General features: G+C 44.3%; 1 protein-coding gene across 3 annotated transcripts in view; it reads left to right on the plus strand.

The window, feature by feature from the left end:
• The window catches only part of GATAD2B (GATA zinc finger domain containing 2B), a 120,745-nt gene that overhangs the window by 97,116 nt on the left and 5,911 nt on the right, over positions 1-17,718 (plus strand). For 2 of the 3 annotated variants that reach the window (XM_034936183.3, XM_055113582.2), the window contains 9 exons: positions 16-351; positions 8,665-8,794; positions 9,474-9,605; positions 10,226-10,357; positions 10,855-11,025; positions 11,806-12,121; positions 14,910-15,112; positions 16,229-16,339; positions 16,513-16,630. In XM_034936183.3, coding sequence (XP_034792074.1) covers positions 17-351; positions 8,665-8,794; positions 9,474-9,605; positions 10,226-10,357; positions 10,855-11,025; positions 11,806-12,121; positions 14,910-15,112; positions 16,229-16,339; positions 16,513-16,630 — 1,648 coding nt within the window. In that variant the 5' untranslated portion in view covers position 16. The remainder of the gene's footprint in view (positions 1-15; positions 352-8,664; positions 8,795-9,473; positions 9,606-10,225; positions 10,358-10,854; positions 11,026-11,805; positions 12,122-14,909; positions 15,113-16,228; positions 16,340-16,512; positions 16,631-17,718) is intronic. The other variant, XM_055113584.2, reaches the window with a different exon arrangement.

Below are 17,718 nucleotides of genomic sequence, written 5' to 3' on the forward strand. Positions count from 1 at the left end.
TTTTTCTTTCCATAGGATGGATAGAATGACAGAAGACGCTCTTCGCTTGAATCTGTTGAAGCGGAGCTTGGACCCAGCAGATGAGCGAGATGACGTCCTGGCAAAGCGACTCAAAATGGAGGGGCATGAGGCCATGGAACGTCTGAAAATGTTGGCATTGCTCAAAAGGAAGGATTTGGCAAATCTTGAGGTGCCACATGAGTTACCCACCAAACAGGATGGCAGTGGTGTCAAGGGCTATGAAGAAAAACTTAATGGGAATCTCAGGCCTCATGGAGACAACAGGACTGCTGGAAGGCCAGGCAAAGAAAACATCAATGATGAGCCTGTGGATATGAGTGCTAGACGGAGGTATGGCTCAGTTCAGCTGCCTCCAGGGATAGGGTCGTCTCGTAAAGCCTGTGAAAATGGAATGAATTCCAATGAGAGGAGGGTGTTTTTCATCCTAAAGATTCTTAAAAGAAGATATATCATCGAGTTTGACCATAAATTCATTTTATTTCCAAATGAAACCAGGTGCCTCAAAAACTGCTTAGCCTACAGAGAATCGTAGTTCTTACTCTTAAGAGAAAAAATGGTCATTTCTAGATAAAGGGGGCACTAGAGAGCTGATAGGCCAAATGGAAGTGAGTTAATATATACCTTCATTCTAATCTTCATGGCCGTCTTAGGAGGAGAAAAATAGTCTTTTTGTCAGATAATTCCAGGAGTTTTAGGATGTATTTATTGTGGAGTCCCAGCTTTTATTACATCCAAAAACATGGGCCTAGCTTTTCTTGTGTCAGAAAGCAAATTATCTTCATGTGGTAAGTCTCTGCATTCTTGCTATATCTGTACCACTTCCCCCAGCTCCCCCATATACATATACATTCACTTGTACATATATGTTACTCTCTATTTCACTCACACATGCAACATGTTTTCCCAGGCCTTTTTTTCTGGTGTCTTTCAAGGTTGAGTACTTGAAACTGTAGAGCACACAGTAAGGAGAGGTACCTGGAACTGGCCAATGGTTGAGTCTCCCTGTGCAGTGAATCATAGTATAGATAACCCTAGTTGGGTTTTTTTTTTCTTTTTGTTTTTTATGAGTTTTTTTGGTGCTTTTTTTTTTTTTTTTTTGAGGCAAGGTCTCGCTCTGTTGCCTAGGCTGGCGTGTAGTGAGTGGCGTGATCCCCTGGATTCAAGCGATCTTCCCACCTCAACCCCAACCCACACCCCACCCCCCTGAGTAGCTGGGACTACAGGCACATCCCACCATACCCGTCTAATTTTTGTATTTTTATAGAAACAGGTTTTTGCCATATTACCCAGGCTGGTCTCGAATTCCTGAGCTCAAGTGGTCCTCCCTCCTCAGCCTCCTAAAGTGCCGGATTATGGACATGCACCACAGCATCCAGCCAGTTTTTTTTTTTTTTTTTTTTTAAGATAGGGTCTCACTTTGTCACACAGTCTTGAGTGCAGTAGCATGATCATAGCTCATTGTAACCACCAACTCCTGTGCTCAAGTTATCTTCCCGCCCTAGCCTCCCAAGTAGCTGGGACTACAGGTGTGCATCATCACACCCAGCTAATTTTTGAATACTTTTGTAGAGACAGAGTCTCACTATGTTGCCCAGGCTGGTCTCAAACTCTCAGCCTCAAGTGATCTTCCCACATTGGCCTCCCAAAGTGCTGGGACTACTGTTGTGAGCCACCACACCCAGCTTATAACCCAAGTTTGTGTGTGTGTGTGTGTGTGTGTGTGTGTGTGTGTGTGTGTGTGTGAGTGTGTGTGAGATGGAGTTTCACTCTTTTTGCCCAGGCTGAGTGCAATGGTACGATCTAGGCTCACTGCACCCTCCACCTCCTGGGTTCAAGTGATTCTCTTGCCTCTCTACTCCCCTAAGTAGCTGAGATTACAGGCGCGTGCCAGCACACCCAGCTAGTTTTGTATTTTTAGTAGAGATGGGGTTTCACCATGGTAGCCCGGCTGGTCTCGAACTCCTGACCTCAGGTGATCTGCCCACCTCTGCCTCCCAAAGTGCTGGGATTATAGGCATGAGCCATCACACCCAGCCAACCCTAGCTTTTAAAACATTCAGTTTAGGCTGGGTGCGGTGGCTCACGCCTGTAATCCCAGCACTTTGAGAGGCCGAGGCGGGTGGATCATGAGGCGGGTGGATCACGAGGTCAGGAGATCGAGACCATCCTGGCTAACACCGTGAAACCCCGTCTCTACTAAAAATACAAAAAATTCGCCAGGCATGGTGGCAGGTGCCTGTAGTCCCCGCTACTTGGGAGGCTGAGGCAGGAGAATGGTGTGAACCCGGGAGGTGGAGGTTGCAGTGAGCCGCGATTGCTCCACTGCACTCCAGCCTGGGCGACAGAGCGAGACTCCGTCTGAAAAAAAAAAAAAAAAAAAAGTCAGTTTATAAATAGTTCAGAAACAGCTGATAGCTGTGAGAATTAGTCTTCAGTGTTGAGTTGCCCTCCAAATGACCTTGCTGAGTTTGTTGTAGGACTCATCCAAAGCAGAATCTCTAAGAAGCTGGACTGGTGGAGAATGAAGAAGAAAGAAATGGTTATAACTTTACACATGTTACTTTCTCTACCTTTTGATGTCTACTTACTGGTCTTGTCCCAGGATTATTTTTTAAAACCATGCTCCATAAGCAAACATTATTCTTGGTAGTAACATTAAAAACTCTTAGTAAGCGGTGGCTCACACCTGTAATCCCAGCACTTTGAGGCCGAGGCGGGTGGATCACCTGAGGTCAGGAGTTTGAGACCAGCCTGGCCAACATGGTGAAACCTTGTCTCTACTAAAAATATGAAAAAATTAGCCAGGTGTGGTGGCACACACCTGTGTTCCTAGCTACTTGAGAGGCTGAAGCGTGAGAATTGCTTGAATGCAGATGGTAGAGGTTGCAGTGAGCTGAGATCATGCCACTGCACTCCAACCTGGGCAACAGAGTGAGACTCTTGTCTCCATTTTAAAAAAAAGCAAAAACAACCACAAAAAAACCTCTTAGGAAACCTCAGGCAGATTCCCTAGAGGTCCTGGAAGAGGAGAAAAATACTCATAAGTTATAGGTAGTGCCAGCAGAATATTATATAAGTAGGTTCATTTTTAGATTGTTTGAAAGAAAAGGATATGGGTGAATGAGATCATGAACCTGAGCAACCTACTTGCTTTTATAATCTCTCTTACCCTTCTGGAGCAAGTAACTTATCCCACTTCATTGGGGAGAAAGAGTTAAAGAAATGTTAGGTGGATACTTCACATCCCAAATTGGAACTTTTAAATGCATTTTTCTTTCCTTTCCTTCTCTTTCCCTTTCCTGACAAGGTCTCACTCTGTTGCCCTGGCTGGAGTGCAGTGTGGCATGATCTCCGCTCACTGCAACCTCCACCTCCCAGGCTCAAGCAATCCTCGCTCCTCAGCCTCCCAAGTAGCTGGGACTATAGGCGTGTGCCCCTGTACCCAGCTAATTGTTTTGTATTTTTAGTAGAGACGAGGTTTCGCTGTGTCACCCAGGCTGGTCTCTAACTCCTGGACTCAAGTGATCTGCCCGCCTTTGCCTCCTAAAGTGCTGGGAATACAGGCATGAGCCACCATGCCGGGCCCAACATTTTTCATAGAAACTTTGTTAACACTTTTTTTTTTCTTCCTGTTTTCAGTCCTGCTCCTGTAGACATTTTGGTAAGATCTTATTAGTGGTATTGGAATTGTATTATATTGCAGATAGATACAGTATATGTTAAAAAGTCAGACTTCCTGAAAACCCAACTTTTTTTTTTTTTTTTTTTAAGGCGGAGTCTCGCTCTGTTGCCCAGGCTGGAGTAAAGTGGTGCAATCTTGGCTCGCTGCAACCTCCGTCTCCTGGGTTCAAGCGATTCTCCTGCCTCAGCCTCCTGAGTAGCTGGGACTACATGCTGGCTAATTTTTGTATTTTTAGTAGAGATGGGGTTTTGCCATGTTGGCCAGATGGTCTCGATCTGCTGACCTTGTGATTCACCCGCCTTGGCCTCCCAAAGTGCCGGGATTATGGGCGTGAGCCACCACACCTAGCCAAACCCAACGATTTTTTAAAAAATGTTATTTTGGGGTGATTTTTAAAAATCATTTAAAGAGATGAGGTGTTGCTGTGTTGCCCAGGCTGACGTGCATTGGCTGTTCACAAGCACTGTCATAGTGCACTATTTCCTCAAATTCCTGGGCTCAAGCAGTCCTCCCCACTTGGCTTCCTGAGTAGCTGGGACTATTAGGCATGGGCCGCTGTACCCAACATGGGGTGACCTTTTGAAACACAATCCTCTGGAAGCTTGGGACTCCAGATATACTGACAGCTATTTCCACTTAGCCCCGAGATGTATAAGAATGAACAAAACTGCTGGGCACAGTGGCTCACGCCTGTAATCCCAGCACTTTGGGAGGCCGAGGCGGGAGGATCATCTGAGGTCAGGAGTTCGAGACCAGCCTGGCCAACATGGTGAAACCCTGTCTCTACTAAAAATACAAAAATTAGCCAGGCGTGGTGGCGGGTGCCTGTAATCCTAGCTACTTGGAAGGCTGAGGCAGGAGAATCGCTTGAACCCAGGAGGCAGAGTTGTAGTGAGCAGAGATTGCACCACTGCACTCCAGCCTGGGTGACAGACCAAGACCTTGTCTCAAAAAAAAAAAACAAAAAAACAAAAAAAAAAAAAGCAAAACCGATAGATTCCCAGCAAGGAGAACCATAGTTTCTTTGATAGTGATAAAAAGAGGAAAGGGCTGGGTGCAGTGGTGCATGCCTGTATTCCCAGCACTTTGGGAGGCCAAAGTGGGAGAATTGCTTGAGGGCAAGAATTTGAGCTCTGTCTGGGCAACATAGTGGTACCTCATCTCTACCAAGAAAAAATGAAAGAATTTGAAAGCAGAAGGCAAGAGAAGTTCTTAACATAATAGCCATGTCATAATAGCCTAAATATCTTATTTTGCCATCAGTTGGGCAAGTTACGATACCTGTGAAATAAGGTATGTATGAAACCAACACTACTAATGTTTTAGAATTCTAGAGAGACACAGCAGTTGTCTGCTTAGTTGTTTTTACTACTGGGATAAGGATTAGGAGCTTTATAGCTTCTGAGAATATGCCAGACTAAGTCACAAGTGATGTCACAGCAAGTGGGTCTTTTAATAATATCTCTCTAATAGGTAGGAGTTCATACTTAACTACCCCAAATATTGTAAATTATATATATGTTTAGGAAAAGAGCAAAATAATTTCTCTCTTGGAATGTTTAACAAATGAGGCCAGAATCCTAGTTTCATTAGTTTTTTAAAATTAAGAAATGAGGCAGGGCATGGTGGCTCACGCCTGTAATCTCAGCATTTTGGGAGGCCAAGGCAGGAGAATCACTTGAGCCTAGAAGTTTAAGACCAGCCTTAGTAACATAAGGAGACCCCTTCTCTACAAAAAATTTAAAAACTAGCTACTCAGGAGGCTGAGGTGGGAGGATCGCTTGGGCCTAGGAGATTGAGACTGCAGTGAGCCACAAATGATTGCACCACTGCACTCCTTCCTGGGTGACAGAGTGAGACCCTGTCTCAAAAAACAAAAGAAAAAATAAATAAATACAAGAAAAGAGGCTGGACGCGGTGGCTCATGCCTGTAATCCCAGCTCTTTGGGAGGCTGAGGCGGGCGGATCACGAGGTCAGGAGTTTGAGACCAGTCTGGCCAACATAGTGAAACCCCGTCTCTAAATACAAAAATTAGCCGGGTGTGGTGGCGGGCACATGTAATCCCAGCAACTCAGGAGGCAGGAGAATCACTTAAACCTGAGAGGAGGTTGCAGTGCGCCGAGATTGCACCATTGCCCTCCAGCCCCAGTGACAGTGCAAGACTCCGACTCAAAAGAAAAAGAGAGAGGCTTTGGCTTTGCCTTATCTGTGCTATCTACCTAATACCAGTGTGTTTATATCTGGGAATAAAATAATCATTTAAAGTTGTTCTCAGATATAACTTCCTGATAAATGGCATACAGTTCCCAAATCTCCATCCAGTAATATCTCTGTCTTGGTACTGGGCAGTTCCTAAGCAGTTAAGTGGCACTCATTTGAGCAAGGAAGAATTCCTTACCTTAGAAATAATCTGTAATGTATATATCCAGCCAGGACCAGAATAGAAAGAGCTTCTAAATGAAAAATCTTCCAGATTCCAAAATTACCAGTGTTTTATTTTTTATTTATTTTTAATTTTTTTGAGACAGAGTCTTGCTCTGTCACCCAGGCTGGAGTGTAGTGGTGCAATCTTGGCTCATTGCAACCTCCACCTCCCAGGTTCATGTGATTCTTGTGCTTCAGCCTCCTGAGTAGCTGGGATTACAGGCGTATACTACCATGCCCGGCTAATTTTTGTATTTTTAGTAGAGACAGGGTTTCTCCACGTTGGCCAGGCTGGTCTCAAACTTTTGGCCTCAAGTGATCTGCCCACCCAAAATGACCCATGTTAATCATAGAGGGGGAGTATAAAGGAATATGGAAATGAGAAGTAAATCACGCTTTAAAGATGAATTCAGGCCGGGCGCAGTCGCTCACGCCTATAATCCCAACACTTTGGGAGGCCAAGGCAGGCGGATCACAAGGTCAGGAGTTTGAGACCAGCCTGGCCAAAACGGTGAAACCCCGTCTCTACTAAAAATACAAAAAAAAATTAGCCAGGCGCGGTGCCGGGTACCTGTAATCCCAGCTACTGAGGCTGAGGCAGGAGAATCACTTGAACCCAGAAGATGGAGGTTCCAGTGAGCCGAGATCGCGCCATTGCACTCCAGCCTGGGCGACAGAGCCAGACTCCATCTCAAAAAAAAAGAATGCAGGCACTTTATTCAGGCCTGTTACTCCTCATATTTGGGGTTAGAGAATGAAAGGCTCTTTTCTCCCTCTAGTGGCTTCTTTTTCTGTATTTCTACCTTCTCAGCTTGCTGTGTCTGTGGCCAGCAATCTAGACAAATTTAATAGTTCACAAGATAGTCATTCTTACCTTTCTATTCTCCTATTCTATTTCCTTACCTAAGTTTGGTTGATTTTAGCAACTCAGATTTACCCTGTTGAGAAATTGCTTATTCCAGTGATCGGGGTTCCCTGTTCAAAAGTGTCCATGTCCTGGCTGGGCATGGTGGCTCACACCTGTAATTCCAAAACTTTGGGTGGCTGAGGCAGCAGGATCACTTGAACCCAGGAATTCAAGACTAGCCTGGGCAGCATAGCAAGACCCCCACCCCTTACAAAAAAATCAAAAATTAGCCAGGCACAGTGGTGTGCACCTGTAGTCCCAGCTACTCAGGAGGCTGAGGCGGGGGGAATCTCTTGGGGCCAGGAGTTTGAGAATGTAGGAAGCACTACTACACTCCAGCCTGGGCAATAGAGTGAGACCCTGTCTCAAAAAAAAAAAAAAAAAAAAAAAATTCCATGTGCCAACAGCAACTAGGACAAGAAACCCTGAGAAGTGGACAGCTAGCGATCTGTGATCATTAAGGGTTTAAGTTGATTGTTTAAGGCCAAAGGGGAGGCCAAGGCGGGAGGGTCGCTTAAGACCAGCTTGGGCAACATAGTAAGACCCTGTCTCTACAAAAAGTACAAAAATTAGCCGGGCATGGCGGCACATGCCTATAGTCCCAGTTACTCAGGAGGCTGAGGTGGGAGGATCACTTGAGCCCAGGAGGTCAAGGCTGCAGTGAGCTGTGATCAGGCCACTGGACTCCAGCCTGGGTGACAGAGTGAGACCCTGTCTCAAGAGGGAAAAAAAAAAAGGACCAAAGAACAATTGCCCTCAACCTATATACTACCAACTACGCTGACAATCTCAAGGAAAGTAGGATCTGGGAATGTATCTTTGAAATTAGAGGAGAATTAGAAGATACAGTCACGGATTTGGGAACCTGAGGCAGTTAGAGTTTCCGGAATTCTTGTTACTTAGGTCTTAAGCAGTATGTGCCATTTTTTTATCATCTTACACAAATAAGCATGATGCTTTTAAAGCTAACCCCAGAATGACCTAAATGAGAGTTATCTAGTAAATGGGATTAGGAGTAAGAGGAGTCAGTGCGGGAGATTTAGATTTCAAAGTAATTTCTAGACTCTTTTTGAGGTAAGATGCTGGATAAAACTCTGGTAAGTAGATGCAAGTTCAATATATTTGGTTCTGGAGGTTTAATCCTTTTCTGTAAGGCTGTAGACAATATTCTTGGCACTGTTCCCTCAAATTATTAATACTTCCTTCTTTTGTGTACTCTTCAGTACCTACTCTTGACAGGATAGACTATTCTTTTTTTTTTTTTTTTGAGACGGGAGTCTCGCTCTGTTGCCCAGGCTGGAGTGCAGTGGTGCAGTCTTGGCTCACTGCAACCTCTGCCTCCCAGGTTCAAGAGATTCTCCTGCCTCAGCTTCCTGAGTAGCTGGGACTACAGGCGCGCGCCACCATGCGCAGCTAATTTTTTATTTTTAGTAGAGACGGGGTTTCACCATGTCGGTCAGGCTGGTCTCGAACTCCTGACCCCAGGTGTTCCACCCCCCTCGGCCTCCCAAAGTGCTAGGATTACAGGAGTGAGCCACCGCACCCGGCCCCCCTTGGATTTTTTAATTCAGCATAGAAGTTTTCTTAACTTTTGTTGGAAATAGCTTATTTTTTCCCTTTCTTGTCTAGTGAGCCAGAGCGAGGAAGGCTAACTCCCTCACCAGACATCATTGTTTTGTCTGACAATGAGGCTTCCAGTCCCCGTTCCAGTTCCAGAATGGAAGAAAGACTCAAAGCAGCCAACTTAGAGATGTTTAAGGTAAAAAGAAAAATTTCTTTCTTCTTGTTATGCTCCTTCTATTTTATTTAATTCCTCAAGAGTTTTAGTTCTGTTTTTTGACTATTTACTCTTTGGATATAAATACCCATTGATGAAAACTTTATAGTAACTCTTGACTTCAAGGGCTTTCAAAAGGAACTATTAGAAGCAAGTGGAGACGATAGTTTGAAAAGCATATATGTAGGCCATTATACTCAGTGTTATTTATCTTTGGAAAATGAAAACAAAAGTTCATAATTAAGTCATATAAAGTAAACTCTTGGCTGGAAGGATACTTTCTGCACTCTAACCTAAGTAACTGAATATGAAGGGATTCCTAAGTTTTTATGTATATCTAGAGGAAATGTGGCTTTAAGAGATTTAGGAACATTATTTTAAAAGAAGACAATGTTTCTCTTTAGTCATTCTTCTTTTTGCCAGGAATCTGGCTGATTAGCATTTATACGTGGTCTGTCCTTTAATTCTGTAAGCATTTCTTTGAGTACCTACTGAATGCCAGGCACTGTGCCAGACCCCAGTGATACAAAGATAATCCTATTGCCACTTCTGCTTCTTGTGGAAGATGAAGGTTTCAGAGCTAAGAAGTAAAGATTGTCTCTTGCAGGAAGGAATTCTGGGTACCTTGCTGCCATAGCTGAAAGTCTTCTTGTTTCCTTAGGGGAAAGGCATTGAGGAACGGCAGCAGCTTATCAAGCAGCTGAGGGATGAGCTACGATTGGAAGAAGCCCGACTGGTCCTGTTAAAGAAACTGAGACAGAGTCAGCTACAGAAAGAGAATGTGGTCCAGAAGGTAATGTGCCCTAGAAATAAGGGACTAAGGGAAAGGAAAGAAAAACTGGTTTGAGAGTAGGTTCCCCCAGGTAGGTTCAGTTGGGTGGTTCATTTCTTCTCTGGGTCCATAGTTTTTTAGTCTGTAGTAGTAGTGATTTTTTTTTTTAATCTTAGGCCTTAAGAAAACCTTGACTCCCAGCCAGGTGCGGTGGCTCACGCCTGTAACTCCAGCACTTTGGGAGGCCGAGGCAGGTGGATCACGAGGTCAGGAGATCGAGAGCATCCTGGCTAACATGGTGAAACCCCATCTCTACTAAAAATACAAAAAATTAGCCGGTCGTGGTGGCGGGCGCCTGTAGTCCCAGCTACTCGGGAGGCTGAGGCAGGAGAATGGCGTGAACCCGGGAGGTGGAGCTTGCAGTGAGCCGAGATCAGGCCACTGCACTCCAGCCTGGGCGACAGAGCAAGACTCTGTCTCAAAAAAAAAAAAAAAAAAGAAAACCTTGACTCCCTTTTTCTGGTTTTTCCTCCTGATTAACAAGAACCTCACACTGACCAGGAATTTTTAAAGTCTAGAAATGTACCAGATTTCCACCTGTGATTATTGGCCACAGTCTTATTTTCTCTTCCCTCTCCCAGACTCCAGTTGTACAGAATGCAGCATCTATTGTTCAGCCATCTCCTGCCCATGTGGGACAGCAGGGCCTATCTAAGCTTCCCTCCCGGCCTGGGGCCCAAGGGGTTGAACCTCAAAATTTGAGAACATTACAGGTATGTGACCCATAGTGGGTTCTTAGTGTTGGAGGGCCGTGTCTAATCCTGTCTCTGTTTTTGGGCTTTTGTGAAGATTATAGAAGAACCTGGCCATGATAGAGGTGTTATTACTACTGATTGTTCTGTTGGCCCATTATGGCATGATTTAGTCTTCAGTAGAAGGATGAGTAACTTTCATCTTTCCACTGTAGTTTTTCTTGTCTAGAGAATGCTTCCAGCTTCTCTAGAGAAGGGGTAGATAGTTTTCTATCTAACCCTATAGGATTAGATAGTTTATACCAAAAAAAGCCAAGGACTTCCCAGCCACTAATCAGGGTTTACAATGATGGTAGATTTATCCCATAGACCATTAAATGAAATTACCAAGTCTGGCTGTGTTCCTGTGTTTCTGCTTAGCTATGTATTATAGGCAGTGTTTTCCCTTTTGCATTTTGTGCTGTATTATACACAGCGTACAACCTGTGATTAGTTCTTTTCCTCTTCTTCCCCTCCAGGGTCACAGTGTCATCCGTTCAGCTACCAATACCACCCTTCCACACATGTTGATGTCTCAACGTGTTATTGCACCAAACCCAGCCCAGCTACAGGGTCAGCGGGGCCCGCCTAAGCCTGGCCTTGTACGCACCACAACACCCAACATGAATCCCGCCATCAATTATCAACCGGTAAGAGAGAGCTGAGCCCTAATGTGGAAACAGAGAAATCCCTTTATTTGCTTTGCTTGTCGAAAGGGCCATAGGTTTTAAGTTTTTATACATAGATAAACTCTAGGACAAAAATGGTTATTTTGGTAGGGATTTAATTGAGAGCAGTCCCAAAAGTAGAAGCTTTGAGGAATTATATTAAAATAGTAGTGGAGGAGAGAGGTTATACAGCAGAGCAGCAGTAAGCTAAAAATCTGCCTAGAAGAGAGTGATCTAGGGAATAAGAAGCACAAGGATGTGTGACAGAAAGCAAAATCTTATTTCTGTCTCTTTTTTGTTTGTTTTTTTTTTTTTTTGAGCTGGAATCTCACTCTGTTGCCCAGGCTAGAGTGCAGTGGCATGATCTTGGCTCACTGCAACCTCTGCCTCCTGGGTTCAAGGAATTTCCAGCTAATTTTGTGTATTTTTCGTAGAGACAGAGTTTGACCATGTTGGCCAGGCTGGTCTCAAACTCCTGACCTCAAGTGATCTGCCTGCCTCGGCCTCCCAAAGTGCTGAGATTATAGGCGTGAGCCACCACGCGTGGCCTTTATTTCTCTCTTAGCAATGTTAGCTCATGGTCATCATCATTCTCCTTTCCTATGTGTCAGAGTTCTTTTTCAATAAATAAGTTGACCACCTCCTATTTTTGGAGAAGCTAAGTAGTCCAAACCAGGATCAGACAGTGTCCTCTGCCAAGAACGTAAGAATTGGCCCTTTCTCCTACATACCATGATTGACCGCATTCTCAATCTATTTCAGCAGTCAAGTTCTTCTGTTCCATGTCAGCGTACAACATCCTCTGCCATCTATATGAACCTTGCTTCTCATATCCAGCCAGGGACGGTGAACAGAGTGTCCTCGCCACTTCCTAGCCCCAGCGCCATGACTGATGCTGCCAACTCCCAGGCTGCAGCCAAATTGGCTCTTCGCAAACAGCTGGAAAAGACACTCCTGGAGATCCCACCCCCTAAACCTCCTGCTCCCTTACTTCATTTCTTGCCTAGTGCAGCCAATAGCGAGTTCATCTACATGGTAGGCTTGGAAGAAGTCGTACAGAGTGTCATTGACAGCCAAGGTAAGGCTGTTTCTTCTAATCAATTTATTTAAGCAAGTGGTTGCCAAGCCTGATTGACATAGGCAGAGTATCAGAGGGTACTGTACAATATTAAATAACTTCTTCCTGTTACCAAACCACCTCCCTCCCTTCTTTACAGCTGTTTGGGAGCAACATGTTAGAAGCGGAGTGTGTGTTTGTGTGTGTGTGTTTTGTTTGAGATGCAGTCTCGCTCTGTTGCCCAGGCCGGAGTGCAGTGGCACAATCTCAGTTCACTGCAACCTCTGCCTCCTGAGTTCAAGCAATTCTCCTGCCTCAGCCTCCCACGTAGCTGGGACTACAGGCACGTGGCACCACACCCGGTTAATTTTTGTATTTTTAGTAGAGATGGGGTTTCATCCTGTTGGCCAGGCTGGTCTTGAACTCCTGACATCAGGTGATCTGCCCACCTCGGCTTCCTAAAGTGCTAGGATTACAGGCATGAGCCACTGTACCCCGTCAGCCGGCCGGGGCCAGCCTGCCTATCTGTCTATCTATCTATCTAATCTATCATCTATCTAATCTATCTATTTTATTCTATCTAATCTATCATCTATCTTTCAGCTTGTGTTTTTTTCCCTTCAGCAGGTCAGCTATCATTGAGGCTTGATATTTTTATTTGGATCTTATCTATCTTGTGTGTTTTTTATAGGACAGTAAGTTCTCACTTAACATCATCAATAGTTTCTTAGAAACTGTGACTTTAAGTGAAACAACTACGGTGAAGGGGGTCCTCAAATAACATCATTTTATTATAACATTAGTAAGAAAAAAAGATTGTTTTTGTTGTATGTTGTTTCACTTAAATCATAGTCTCTGAGAACCTGTCAACAACATTGAGGACTGACTGTATTTTGTTTAGTTCTTTTAAATGGTGGCTAGCATGATGCTTGCATAATTTGATAAATAGAACTTCTCTTTTCTTTTTTTTTTGTTGTTTGTTTTTTTGTTTTTTTTGAGACAGGGTCTGACCCTGTTGTCCAGGCTTGAGTGCAGTGGTGTGATCTCAGCTCTCTGCAGCCTTGACCTCCCAGGCTCAAGCCATCCTCCCATTTCAGCCTCCTGAGTAACTGGGACCACTGGTATGCACCACCATGCCAGTTTTTTTCTTTGTTGGTTTTTTTTTTTTTTTTTTTTTGAGACAGAGTCTTACTCTGTCACCCAGGCTGGAGTACAGTGGCATGATCTTAGCTGGCTGACTACCTCTGCCTCTCGGTTTCAAGCAATTCTTTTTTTTTTTGAGATGGAATCTTGCTCTCTTGCCCAGGCTAGAGAGTGCAATGGCATGATCTCAGCTCACTGCAACCTCCACCTCCTGGGTTCAAGCAATATTCCTGCCTCAGCCTCCCGAGTAGCTGGGATTACAGGTGCCTGCCACCACACCTGGCCAATTTTTGTGTTTTTAGTAGAGACGGGGTTTCACAATATTGGTCAGGCTGGTCTCGAACTCCTGACCTCAGGTGATCCACCTGCCTCGGCTTCCCAAAGTGCTGTGGTTACAGGCATGAGCCACTGTGCCCGGCGCAAGCAATTCTTTTGTCTCAGCTTCCAAAGTAGCTGGAATTACAGATGTGTGCCATCACACCTAGCTAATTATTTCTGTTTTTAGTAGAGATAGGGTTTTGCTATGTGGGCCAGGCTGGTCTCAAACTCCTGGCCTCAAGTGATCTGCCTGCCTCAGCCTCCCAAAGTGTTGGGATCACAGGTGTGAGCCACCATGCCTGGCCTGGAACTTCTGTTTTTAATGTGAGTGTTTTTGCAACATTGTACTGAATTACTGTGTTTAGTCTTCTGTGAATGCTTACAGTTGAGAAACTAGACACACTTACATAGATAACTAAGAAAGACCTTATAAAAAGCTGTAAACCAATACTAAACCATACTATAGAGTATTAACAACATACAGTCTAGACTAACTGAAGTTATTAAACTTGAATTTCTAAACAGGTAGACTTCTGGGAAAGCCTGCCAGTAAAGGAAAGTGCCCAGAGGAGTCAGTATTAGCTATAAATAGATCACAAAGTGAATAATTCAGACACTGATAACTATTTAAAACTATAAATATATATGACAGGGATAAGTACAGTCTTTGGTAAGGAGATATTAAGAAGCAAAAGTATTGGTTGAGTTATAGTCCTTTGACTTTGAATTGACACAGTATTTTCTTCTCAGTGTGATACAGTAGAAAATCAGGAAACATCCCAGCTTTATCAGTTAGAAGCTACCTTTGTTGTTGTTGTTGTTTGAGACTGAGTCTTGTTCTGTTACCCAGGCTGGAGTGCACTGGCACAATTTCGGCTCACTGCAACCTCTACTTCCCAGGTTCAAGCGATTCTCCTGCCTCAGCCTCCTGAGTAGCTGGGATTACAGGCGCGTGCCACCACGCCCGCCTAATTTTTTTGTATTTTTAGTAAAGACGGGTTTTCACTATGTTGGTCAGGCTGTTCTTGAACTCCTGACCTCGTTAGCTGTCCACCTCAGCCTCCCAAAGTGCTGGGACTGTAGGGGTGAGCCACCGCACCCAGCCAGAAGCTACATTTCTTCGACTTCTGTCCTCATTTGTAAATGAGGATGGTACTGTCTGAATTCCCTAAAGAGATACTGTTATAATCAGATGAAATAAAAGTATTTTGTAAATTATAGAATATCCTTTTTGTAAAGTCTCTTTCTTTAATTCAACAGAATAAACTCCTGGAAAAGATCTATTTGATTAAGAGAAACAGAGGAGATAGGAAATGTAAAGCCACTGACTATTTTTGTTGGTATCTAGGCAAAAGCTGTGCCTCACTTCTGCGGGTTGAACCCTTTGTATGTGCCCAGTGCCGCACAGATTTCACCCCTCACTGGAAGCAAGAAAAGAATGGTAAGATTCTATGTGAGCAGTGTATGACCTCCAACCAGAAGAAGGCTCTAAAAGCTGAACACACCAACCGGCTGAAAAATGCATTTGTGAAAGCCCTACAGCAGGAACAGGTAAGAATTCTGACTGCTCACTGGCCACCTGTCCCAGTTTGTTTTTTCCAAAGGGTCGCGCCTTCTAGTTTGCAGGAGTGGTTCATGTGATCCCTACAGGTCCACAGGTTCCCTTTTTGTCTCCTTATCATTCTGTCCTATTTCCATTTGAGCGAGTATTCTGATTAAGAACATGGTAAAATATAATGGCTGAGGTTAACAGAAAGGGACAGAAAGCTTGGGACTCTTGGCTTTTCCATAGCACTCTATTCTCATCTTCATTTTCTCCTAAAACAAATAATAGATTTTGGTGGGAGGAATTTATATTTGTGCTATAAATCTCTTTGAAACAGTTATTTGCAGTGCGTGTTTGACAAGAAATGACGAAAGAAAGAGTGAATTATGAAGTAGCCCAGTGAAGAGTAGTGGTTCTAGAGTATGCGAACATCTCATGTAGCAGTTATAGGATGAGAATATCTTAGAGAAGGAAAAATGTGTTGGGAAACTCAGATCCTTTTCTTCCTGTTTCCCACTCCACTCATCAGAGTCCCTTGTTTGAGTAGCATCATGGACTTTTTGGAAGATCGGGTAGGCAGGAGTCAAAAATAAAACCCCATTTATGCTCTAGGACTGGTGGTAAAAAATAAATAAATAAAAATTTTTAAAAAGAAAAAAGAAAAAGTGATAAAACCCCAGTAATTCATCAGCCTTAATTATATCAGTTGGTTCATCACCTCCAGCCAAGTTCTTAGAGCCAGCTTTCCTGGAGAAAGAGAGGAGGATCCCTTGATCATTGAAGCAAGTTAGCTGCTTATACCCAGAAATCTCAGTGTACCACCCCCACCAAACTCTTTTGCCTTTTCCATATTCCACCAACTAGCCAACAACATTAGAGGTAAGAACACCTCTAGGTTTTCTGGTTAGGAAATTGGGTGGGCCAGGTGCAGTGATTCATGCCTGTAATCCCAGCACTTTGGGGAGGCTAAGGTGAGAGGATTGCTTGAGCCCAGGAGTGCAAGACCAGCCTGGGCAACAAAGTCAGATTGTGTCTCTGTTTAAAAAAAAAAAAAAAGAAAGAAAGAAATTGGGTATTGGGTACTGTCCTGCTCAATCACCTGATGTGATGACTCCCGACAGGAAATTGAACAGCGATTACAGCAGCAGGCAGCCCTCTCCCCCACTACGGCTCCAGCTGTGTCCAGTGTCAGTAAACAAGAGACCATCATGAGACATCATACGCTTCGGCAGGTAAGGAACTTTTTGCCTGATCCTGATTTCTTTAGAAGATTTATCAGCCATTTATCACAATTTGTCCTTTCTATTGTGGGAAATCATAGTCTTCTTCTGTACTCCCTTATCTTTGCCCTCGCTTAACATTCTATCATATCAAAGTTGTATCCACTGTCTCCTCATCATTGCAGGCTCCACAGCCCCAGAGCAGCCTCCAGCGTGGCATGCCCACATCTGCCCGCTCCATGCTTTCAAACTTTGCACAGGCACCCCAGTTGTCTGTGCCAGGTGGCCTCCTTGGTATGCCAGGTAAGAAGGATTAATCTGAAAATGTTTCTCATGGGTCAGCTGTTAGTTAGTATACAGTTCTGTAGCAGCCCCTTTAGGGGAATTGTTCCTTTACTTTCTGTTCTTTAGGGCATACACTGTCACTCTTCTGTTACTCAGCAAATGTTTGCTAAATTCATATTAAGTGCCACCCACAATGCACTAGGGTTTTGGTGGTGAAAATGACCCAGATCCTACCATTATAAATTTAACTTTTAATATCCCTTCAGTAGACATGTGGTTATTGATCTCTTTTGGCCGGGACAGCAGGGTTAACTGTTCTGTTTGAATGATCCAGGGATGCTTCTGCACAATATGCAGCCTCAAAATCAAAGCTGATTTAATGATTCTATCTCTCTGTCTTATTCATCTTCCTCTCACCACTGTTTCACTTGTCTCTCCTATACCATCAGAAGCATGTTCATTATTCTTGGTAGGACCGAAATTTCAGGAAGTCCCCTTTTCCTAAAGCTTAGGAATATGAGTGGGGATTGAAATAAAGTTGCTGTGCAGGGCGCGGTGGCTCACACCTGTAATCCCAGCACTTTGAGAGGCCGAGGCAGGCGAATCACTTGAGATCAGGAGTTCAAGACCAGGCTGACCAACATGGTGAAACCCTGTCTCTACTAAAAATACAAAAAATTGGCTGGGCGTGGTGGCTCATGCCTATAATCCCAGCACTTTGGGAGGCCAAAGCGAGTGGATTACCTGAGGTCAGGAGTTCAAGACCACCCTGGCCAACATGATGAAACCCCATCTCTACTGAAAATACAAAAAATTAGCCCGGCGTGGTGGCCGGTGCCTGTAATCCCAGCTACTCGGGAGGCTGAGGCAGGAGAATCGCTTGAACTTGGGAGGTGGGGCTTGCAGTGAGCTGAGATTGTGCCACTGCACCTCCAGCCTGGGCAACGAGCGAAATTCTGTCTCAGATAAATAAGCAAACAAAATTAATTGGCTGGGTGCAGTGGGTCATGCCTGTAATCCCAGCACTTTGGGAGGCTGAGGCCGTTGGATCATTTGAGGTCAGGAGTTCAAGACTAGCCTGGCCAACATGGTGAAACCCCGTCTCT

This window comes from Pan paniscus, chromosome 1 (genome assembly GCF_029289425.2).
Source record: "Pan paniscus chromosome 1, NHGRI_mPanPan1-v2.0_pri, whole genome shotgun sequence".
Classification (NCBI taxonomy): Eukaryota; Metazoa; Chordata; class Mammalia; order Primates; family Hominidae; genus Pan; species Pan paniscus.